Source organism: Neovison vison, chromosome 1, assembly GCF_020171115.1.
Source record: "Neovison vison isolate M4711 chromosome 1, ASM_NN_V1, whole genome shotgun sequence".
NCBI lineage: Eukaryota > Metazoa > Chordata > Mammalia > Carnivora > Mustelidae > Neogale > Neogale vison.
Genome location: NC_058091.1, coordinates 26435169 through 26445209, shown reverse-complemented (window position 1 = coordinate 26445209; position 10041 = coordinate 26435169). Strand labels below are relative to the sequence as shown.

Below are 10041 nucleotides of genomic sequence, written 5' to 3'. Positions count from 1 at the left end.
GGGGTGGTATACATTTATTTTTTACTTTTTTTGAAGATTTTATTTATTTATTTGCCAGAGAGCACAAGAAGGGAGAGCAGCAGGGAGAGGGAGAAGCAGACTCCTCGCAGAGCTGAGAGCCTGATGTGGGCCTCAATCCCAGGATCCTGGGATCCTGACCTGAGCCGAAGGCACGTGCCTTAGCTGAGGCACCCAGGTGCTCGGCGAACTGCTTATTCCAATAGAGAAGTGACATGATCCAGAATGAGGGCCCTTCAACACACAGGAACCAGAAACAAAGCCTCCCATTCTTAAATAACATTTATTATTGTTGCAAAGAGGTCTTGTTCATGAGAAAGTTCTCGCATTCGAAGATATATTGGTTATGGTTATAGAAGCAGGTTTCACTGAGTGCTCTAGATGAAGGAGGCCTGACTACGACTCTGAATTCAGCAATCTAATATTCACAATGTGTTGGCTGCCACTTAGCTATTTATCCAAACATGCCTTTTTAATTTTTTTTTTTTTAAACATGTGCCTGCACAGGGTGGAAAAAAAAAAACACCAAGGGCTTGCTAAAAAGGAGAAGCCTAAAAAAGATAAAATTCCCGCAGCAGTTCTGTTCCACTGCAGTCTGTGAGTGCAGGAACGGTGTCCGTGTGGGGAAGCATTACGCCCAGTGGTTTCTCCGTGTGGACGATGTGAAAGCCCTTGAGGTTTTCTGCGGCTGTCAGGAGGGAGCGGGAGAGTCGTTTACTGAATCCAGTCGATGTTCAGGCACCGCGCTATGAACGCAAACATATCCGAGACCTCTTCGATCACTTTGGCTGTGGGCTTCCCGGCCCCGTGGCCGGCCTTGGTGTCCACGTGGATAAGCAGGGGGTTGCTCTGCTTCCGGCTCCGACCCACGACGTACTGAAGGGTGGCGATGAACTTCAGGGAGTGGAGCGGGACCACACGGTCGTCGTGGTCGGCGGTGAGGAGAAGCATGGACGGATACTGGATGTCATCTGCCTCCGGGAGCTTCACGTTGTGCAACGGAGAGTATCTGAAAGGCAAAGGCAGTTTCGTGGGGCCAGATGGTAGAGGCAGAGTGGTGTGTCCACGGGGCTGATCAAGGAAGGTGGGTGGGTGGGTGGACACAGGAAGCCCTGTGGTTGACCACCTAACTTCACCAGCAATAACCGTGGCTGACTAGTACCCAGGTGCCCACCGCCGCCTCTGCGTGAAGCACTGTGGAGGTCCTAGCTGGCCGGGCTACGGCAAACTGGGGAGCTGCATCACGGATGTGGCTCCCGCTTTGGAAGGCTGGGTAAAGGAGAAACTCCTGGGGCTGCTGAGAACCCTAACTGCAGGTGCACACTTGCGTCTTGAACTGTTCTGCATTCTTCAGACCGACTTTCTCACTACTACCAAGGAGATGGGCTTTAAGCCACTGACCGTGGGTATAACTGGTGCCAGCCTTTCTTTTGTTGAAGCATACGGCCACTTTTTGCCCCTTTACATCTATAAAACATTTACTGCAGGCTCAGCGAGGCAGTCCCAGGAAGAACCTGTATCCTGTCTGGGCCTCTGGCTGGCTCTCGAGGTTGGGCAGAAAGAAAACGGCCTTAGGCTGACGGTGACAAGGCTGGCAGAGGAGCAGGGAGGCACCTTCTCAAGTACAACTTTTCAGGTACGGAAACAAAAGGGTTTTAAGAATAAAAGTCTGGTCGAATTAAACAGTAATTGATAGTAGTAGTGAAGTGAGGGGGTCTCTGGATTTTCTTCTTCACATTTTACTCAATATGGACGTCATGTTTCTCAGTGTTCAGTCTTACTGAACATAATCGGCTATTTTAGGAGAGTTTTATTTTGGCGGGTAAATAATCAAAAACAGCAAAATTTCTGCTCAGTTAATCAAGTCAAGACTAGAACGTTCTGGAGTACAGCCTCCCAATAGATAGGGTTGGGGTGGCAATGGATCGGTTTTCTGATCTCATTTCAGAGTGTTCTTGGATCAACCCCAGCCTTCTAGATCAAGTTTAGTTCTTGGGAAAAAAGGTTTGGAAAACTGAGACTTTCTGCAGAAAATTTATCCAAGCTATTCCCAAATGTGGAAATCCAGCTCCATCACTGGGCGGGAGGAGGGCTTTAAGCTCCAGACGGTGCTTCATGGGACAAGCTGCTGGGTCTGAGCAGCTCCTGCCCACTCGGGCCGCTCTGGCTCGACTGTACTCTGCCGGGAGCAGCGGGGGTGAGAATACAGCCCCATGAGAGCGGGGTTGGAAAAGTAAAGTCTAAAGTAGGAATACCACAGACAACTTGAGAGGAAGATTAAGTTACTTTTCTTTCCCAAATTAATTTGAAAAGTATTAGGTTCCATTGAATATTTTGTTGCCTTTGATACACAATTCGGTCAGTATTTTGAATTTAGATGAGACTCCCTAATCGTGTATTTTCTTTATGTTAATTTGAACGACAGCTTCTTATTTAGCTTTTACTGGTATTTGTCGATGAGGTTATTTCAGTGATAAAACTTTGGTCATTTTAGTTGAAGAGCTAAAATCCACAAAAATCACAGAAAATGAAAGAAACAGCTTGATGGGAGAAATAATTGTAATGAAACGTGGAGTCGACTGGGAAGACTAGGACGGGACATGGGCAGTTCTAATTGCTGATGTCGGTCCCCAACCCCCTGCACGTGGGAAGTGAAGACAGGGAACAGCCAGAAAGAATGTAGCTTGTGGTCACGAGAGTCTAAATGTCTGCCATTTTCCCACTGGTCTTGCCAGAGCAGCTGAAGGATAGGAATGGAGTTGTACAATATTTTAATAACGTGATTTGCAGTTTCAAATAGATATGGTTATACTGAGAGAACAAAATAAATTTAATGTACCTGCACAGATCTCTCTTTGCTTCTTAAAATCCCATACATAGACGTAAAGTACACTGACACCTTTTTCTATTAGTTTTTGATTGCTATGGTAACAAACTACTCCAAGTTTGGCAGCTTTTTAGAATAACACAGATTTCTTATCTCACAGTTCTGTCAGCCAGAAGTCTGGGTTGCCTCAACTGGGTTCTCTGCTCTGGGTCTCAGGGCTGAAATCAAGGTGTTGGCTGGCTGGGCTCTTATCAGGAAATTCTGCGGAAAAAAAAATCTGTTTCCAGACTCATTCAGGCTGTTGGCAGAACTCCGTTCCCATGTGGTTATTGGCCTGAGGTCTCCCTTTCTTTGATGACTGTTGGCTGGGGGCCGTTCTCAGGTTCTAGAGCCCCCTTCCTCCATCTTCAAAGCCGGCAATGACAGAGCCAGCCCTTCTCCCTCTTCTAGTCTGACCTCCCTTTCTGCTGTATCCCCTGCCTCCAGCCGGAGAAAGTGCTCTGTCTTTCAGGGTTTGTCATTAGACTAGGGCCCACTTCAGTAATCCAGGATTATCGCCTTATTTTAAGGTCAGCTGATTAGTAACCTTAATTTAATCTGCAAAGTCCCTTCCCAGTGGCACTCAGCTTAGTGTCTGATTTGAAGAGACCAGGGGACAGGAATCTGGGGGTGGGAGGACATCTTTAGAATTCTGTCACATCTCTGCAGTTTGTTGTTTTTGTTAAAGACCAGATCAAAAGAAGGAAGACAAATAGGTATTCCCATCACTTCCCCTACTTCTGCAGTAAATGATATGCAAATAGGAGACCCCAAAAGGGACAAAGAGTCAAACACTTATCCTTCTGACTGTTGAGTAGTGTATCAAATCGTTAGCGACATGCACCACATGTATCGCTATGGATTGAGACTTACTTGATAAGCCATTCAAAGTGTTGCTTGCTGTCCGAGCACCCATAGTCAGTGGTCCAGGCGTGGCCGATGGTGTACTTATGGAACTTCAGCATGTCCATTACTCCCACTTGGGCAATAACGCAGCCGAAGAGGTCAGGGCGCTGATTTGCACAAGCAGCTGAAACCAAGACAAAGAATGGAAAAGGAGGCAGTCTGTCATTCAACATCTAGATAGAGACAAATCAACAAATGGTTGCTGTGGAGAAAAACCCCCATACATTTGGTGTTGGAAGTGTTGTGAGTAAGAACTATTCGTACAGTCCAAGGCAGGGCCCATAAGCCAGCACAGGCTCTAACCACTACTGGCACACGTTCTTGTCCTGTTTTAAAAATAATCATCTCCGTATACTTGTTACATAAATGTATTTCTTTGCTTGGATAAGTCAATATTTACTGAACATCCCACCACGTGCCTGGCGCTGGAGTCAGATCAGTGAAGGTTTTAGTGGGAAAGTTAAGTGAAAGAGTGATTACAGTGTGGGAACCTCCCCTGTGGGGGGAGTTCAGGGGCTGTGGGGTGTGAGGGAACCTGGGCTAAGGAGGTAGGGATGCTACGGGAGGAAGTCCCATCAAAGCTGGTGTGACGAACAGTGAGTCAAGGGAATCTGGACGTCTCCTACCTCTGGCAAAAAACCCAATTCACACCCGGATTGTGAGTTCAGTGCTTATTCCTAATACCAGATCCTGAGTCTTACCCTGGAAAACCCGGATTCTCTCAGATATGAGGGGCAGGAATCTATCCCTTTAAATAAGCCTTCAGCACCCTGAGAAGGGAAATCCATTTTTTGCAAGTTGTTCAAGGAACAAGGAACCAGGTTTGCCAACAGATGTAAACCAATAAGCTGAAAATATAAAGGAATTACTGGATGAAACAGTCCGTTACTGAACAGCTCTCCCACTACTGGAATCAGATGGTATTTTCAATATCCTTTCCCATTAAATCTTAGATTTATTTGCGCTTCGTTCCTCTCTTCTACACTTTGCGTATGGTCCGCATGCAAATTCAGAACTACCCAGAATCTGACCTCTTCCTGCAGCTTCCATCGCCACACTCCGGGGCCAACCCACCACCGTGGCTCCCTGGGACAGAGGCCTCCTACCTGGTGCCCACTTTTCTTCTCCTGCCTCCCTTAACACCATAACACGATCAGTCCAAGAGCGATCCCATTAAAAAACAAGTCAACTTATGACACTCCCCCAAAAGCTTCACATTTCCCAGAGTAAACCAGGTCTGTCAGACTGGCTCTGAGGTTCTGCCTGATTTCGCCTCCTGCCACCTCTCCGGACATTCTCCCTCACTCACTGTGCCCAGCAGCAGCCAGCCGTGGGCCTCTACTCCGTTGCTAGAACACTCTGAGCCCTTGCTGGCCTCCGGTCCTTTGGTGTGTGTTGTCTGCCTCTGACTAGAACGAAAGCTCCACAGGGGCAGAGGTGTTAGTCTGTTTTGTTTGAAACCTAGCAACGCCCTTTCTAAATTTCAACAAATTATTTTGGACATATATATGTTACCTACATGGGGAATTTTTTTTTTAAGACTATATTCTATTGGGGTAAAGAGTAAGAACAGGTGTTCAGGTTTTGCAATGACTCAGTATATTTCAAGGATAAGGAAACAAGTGAATATGCGCCCCCCCCCTTCCAAAACAGTGGATTTTCACGTGTGTTTCAAGTGGAGCCTACCTTTGTACAATGGCCCCTCATGTCCTAATGCCATTGGATGGAGGGCCCAGCAAGCAAAGTCCAGGCTACCATAAATGTTCATTCTAAGGAAAAACGTCATTAACTATCCCAAATGAGGAAAAGCTACTTAGAGGCCGTACCACCAGGTTGAAGGAACAGAATCTAAAACCAGCATCACCACTTTGCAGCTGTGTGACACCAGGCAAGCGACTCAAGCTCTCTGTGCCCCCGGGTCCTGGTAAATGGGACTCCTACCAGCTCCCGTCCCTCAAGCTGCGTGCGTGACAAACGAGAGCGCGCACGCGAAGGGCTCAGCGCTGCGCCGGGCACACAGGGAACTCCGCGAGTGTGAATTAATACCACGAACGACTTCCTGCCTGTCCGCCGTGCGTCCGCGCGCTAGCTGGCTCTCCTTCGCCACTCCTCTCTGCACCCACAGCACGGGTAGTTCAACAATGCTTAGTGGTGATCACTTCTTACAAGTTCTGCGTAACACAATCACAGGGGTTCTCAGGCTCAGTCCTGTGCTGGCTGAACCCCAGGAAGCTGTGGACCCAGTCTGTGGGGCTGGGGTCCCACCCAGTGTGCAGCCCCGAAGAGAACGGGGTGGGCGGGGGGGGTTGTGGACAGCCTCTCGGGCTATCACGAATCAAGCCTGTGTCCCGTGGGTTCAGCTAGGTCACTCTGTGTCATTTATCAGATGCCCTGATACAAACGGGTTTTGCTTTCCTTGCTCCCACCCATGAGCCAAAGAAAGTCAAGAGCTGTCTACGAACAGTGCATCCGAAAACCCCAGGAGTGTAAACTAGTAAGTACGATCGAATCCAGTTCTCACCCACTAAGAGGCCTCCGTTTGAACCTCCATTAATAGTCAGCCTCTTGGGAGAGGTGTAACCTTCCTTGATCAGATACTCCGCCGCGTGCTGAAAGTCATCAAAGCAGTTCTGTTTGTTTGCCAGGATGCCACCTGCAATGTGCCGAAGTGTGAATTAATAAGACGGTAAAGAAGCAAATCCTTAAAAACAACAGCAATAGAAGTTTCACGTAAAGGGAATTCAAATGATAGGGCAGAGTTTCAACTATCAATTACTGATGCACAGCAGGCTAATCCCACATTTAGAAGAAATGCCTCAACTAAAATTTTGTTATGCATTATGGAAACTCATTAACACCACAGTCACGAGTCCACAGGGTGGACCTGATCGCTTGTGCCAGAGAACCACGAGGATGATGGAAGTAAGAATGCAGGTAACCAAAAAGAACATAGATTTTTAAAAAAAAATTTAAAGATTTTTTTGTTTATTTATTTGACAGAGATCACAAGTAGGCAGAGAGGCAGGTAGAGAGAGAAAGGGGAAAGCAGGCTCCCTGCTGAGCAGAGAGCCCGATGTGGGGCTCGATCCCAGGACCCTGAGATTAGGACCTGAGCTGAAAGCAGAGGCTTAACCCACTGAGCCACCCAGGTACCCCGTGAACCTAGATTTTAAAGAGGCTAAGCTTGAGCTGTGCTCAAGCCTTTCTGTGTAGTGAGCAAGGACCCCATCTCAGGGACGGATGGCTGTGAGCTCACAGGGGTGCTCCTCAGCCCTCCCCTCAGCAAGAGTTGGAAACGGTATGGCTGAGAAATAAGGTACTTGGTTTCGCCCTATTTAGAGAATGTAGTAAGCAAGAGTGAAGCAGGGAGATGGGGGTGCACAGAGCAGCCTGTTACGGTTTCTGAATCCTTAAATTAAGATCTGAGCCATCTTCCCAGAGAATCTGAATTTTCTCATCCGGTGCATAAAGCCAAACAAAGAAATTATGTAAAGAGAAGAACATCTGTAAGGTCTTGTAATATCTGAAAGTAAAGGCCAAAAGCCAAAGACGTGCCCTCAATGGAAGAGACGTCTGAAGTAACTGCCTGGGACATGAACAAAAAACAGACATGGGTCTAATTAGATACTGGAGACTAACCACTTCTGCAGAAATTCAATTGAAGATGGAGCAGTACTACCGAAGACATTTTTTCATATCAAAACAAATGTTATTAAAATTTTAATAAGAAATTATCAGTGCATTAGAACAGCTAGAATTACTTAGTTTCCAGGAATAATATCATTTTGGGTATATGACTATATTTTTTAAAAGAGCATCAAATTTTAAACTCCATAAACAGAATGGAATTTAGATCTATCAATGTTTAGTATATATGGGTCTAACTGGAAAAATCCATTTCTGGCCCCTTGACTGCCTAAATTTGGAGAAAGTTTATCAATCAGTCTAGAAATAGATAGTCTACTTTTAGACTCATTCAAGCTCCAAACTGCCCCCCCCCCGGGCTTTTAGATAATTAAGTTGGTTAATTAATACAGAGATGAGGGGCACTGGCGCCTGTCACAGCACGATGCACACCTGGTGGCCAGAGGGGGTTTATGGAGAAGACTCTGGGTTCTCCAGGAGAGGGCCACGGGACCAAGAGTCCATGCAGGGGTGTGTGTAAGTATGTCACAAACAGTTTAACGAGTAAATGATGTGTGTTAGGCGGTCCAGACTTCACATACGGAATTGGAACATAAATATATGAGATGTAGAGATTATTTTTCTCTGATCATCTCTTAATATCATAGTATGATTTTAATGTAATTAACTCTAATATCAGGTCAGGGTCAAAATTATACAATGACAATTGATTAAGTCTTTAGGGATGACACTTGGGAGCAGTCGCCCTGATGACAGCGCGCAGGTGCGGAGCCCAAGTGTTAACAAGAAACACTCATCCTCGCTGAGATGCTCGAGCAGCTAGTGTGCTGTCGGATGTCAGCCTTTGCGGTGCTTGCTGCATGTTCAGAGGGTCAGGCTTGGCCTTTCTACATCTTGACATCTAACAGGTATGTATGAAAAATCTCTTTACAGATCTACCCTCATCTTTGCAGACTGGATTTGGTGCAGAAAACCACAGCCTTTGGCCTCCGGTTCAGGAACAAGTGGATAAATGTGGGTCTGCTGCTCCTACTGTGGGAGAAGACCCCGTTTGCCTGATGCTGCCTACCAATGCCAGGGCCTGGAGGCTACCTTTGTTCCAGGAGGCCTTCTGATCAGGGATGGCAGATGATGAGAGTGGGGAGGAGCCTGGGGCTGCATTCCCACACCCTCCTGTGGCTATTGGTTAGTCAAGAATTCCAGACACAAAAGGCTGGGGGAAAGGATGTGCTCCATATGTAAAGAAAAGGAAGGGATAAGACTTAAAAAAAAAAAAAAAAGAAAAGAAAAGAAAGAAACACAAAACATGGACGGCCTAGGGAATGACGCTTACTATGGAAGTAATATCCCCAATGAAGTGAACACACGCTTCAGGAGGCTGGAGAGCGGAGACTGAATCATGAAAAACAAGTGAGCTCTCAAGCCTAAAACCTGCGCATGACAGAGTCACAGTCGTAATATTAGGAGGATACTACCTCTTAGCAACATCGGGGAAATCAGAGAACGCAAGCAAAAGGATGCTTGGTCTGGGAACAGGAAAGCTCTATTTGGGGCTGCTCCTTTTAAGACAAAATGACCTGGCTGGAGATGGCCTTATAATGCTAACCAGAGAGCCTGGTCTTGACTCCGGAGAGATCGAATAAATGCCAAAAAGTGCCCTGGCAGACCCACTTCTGACCGTGATAGATAAAAATGGGCCCACACATTCCTAAAAACCCCATTCTGATGATGCTCTATAGGGAATGCTTCTGAAAAAGTGTGTACTTCATTAAAATAAACAGAGTACAAAGGAAAACAAAATTGAAAAAAAAACGGAGCTGTTTCTAGAGGAGCCGTGATGCCTGCAACATGCCTGAACATCTCCTTTATTTTTCGCTTGTCTAGCCCAAACGCCTGTCTGCTCCTAATCCCGGCCGCTCATTCAAACACCCTGGTGGCTATGCTGTGTTTCTGTAGAGAAGCGACCTCACCTTTATGCCACGTCTCTCCGTACTCGCCACCTCCTCGGATGTTGGCCACTGCAAGGACGCCGCCCATGTGTCTCACAAAGATGAGCCTGGACACACTGAGAAACAGTTCAAATAATGAAGCTTCCCTTAACCACCTGGTACGGACCATGCTGTCTCTCTCTATCCCAAAAAAATGTATTCCCAAAGATACTCCACATGTAATATTACTGAAATAGGAATCCGGTAGTTTTATATCACTTGATTAAATTGCAAAATATAAAAGTTCTGATTAATATGTAACTGCAAAGTTCATACATTTTCATATGCATTCAATATATCTCATTTTTCTGTGCTGGTAAATATTTTACGATAGGAAGTGGGAATACACAGGTCATAATGCAAAGAGAGAAAGAACCAGAAGCTCTCATTTCATGCTGAATCTGTCTTTTAATGTTGGCAAACTGAGTATCTCCAACCACGTGACACAGCCCTTGAGTGAGTGGCTTGGGCTTGCAGGAATCCTCAGTAGGGTCCCTGCTTCACAGTTTCTAGAATCTCTCCCCTCATTGTTCAAGCTAGAATAAAGCTGTTGCTGAAACTGGGGTTTTAAAGAGGCGTTCCAGTTTTACAGGCATTTAGATGCTGAACTAGGTAACT

At 46.3% G+C, this 10041-nt stretch overlaps 1 protein-coding gene across 1 annotated transcript in view; it reads right to left on the bottom strand.

Moving 5' to 3' along the window:
* Positions 1-282: 282 nt before the first annotated feature.
* The window catches only part of LOC122904254 (prolyl endopeptidase), a 116862-nt gene continuing 107103 nt past the window's right edge, over positions 283-10041 (bottom strand). The window contains exons 12-15 of the mRNA XM_044244837.1: positions 9406-9500; positions 6312-6443; positions 3758-3914; positions 283-1027 (exon numbers count right to left, since the gene is read on the bottom strand). Of these exons, the coding sequence (XP_044100772.1) occupies positions 733-1027; positions 3758-3914; positions 6312-6443; positions 9406-9500 (679 nt within the window). The 3' untranslated portion in view covers positions 283-732. The remainder of the gene's footprint in view (positions 1028-3757; positions 3915-6311; positions 6444-9405; positions 9501-10041) is intronic.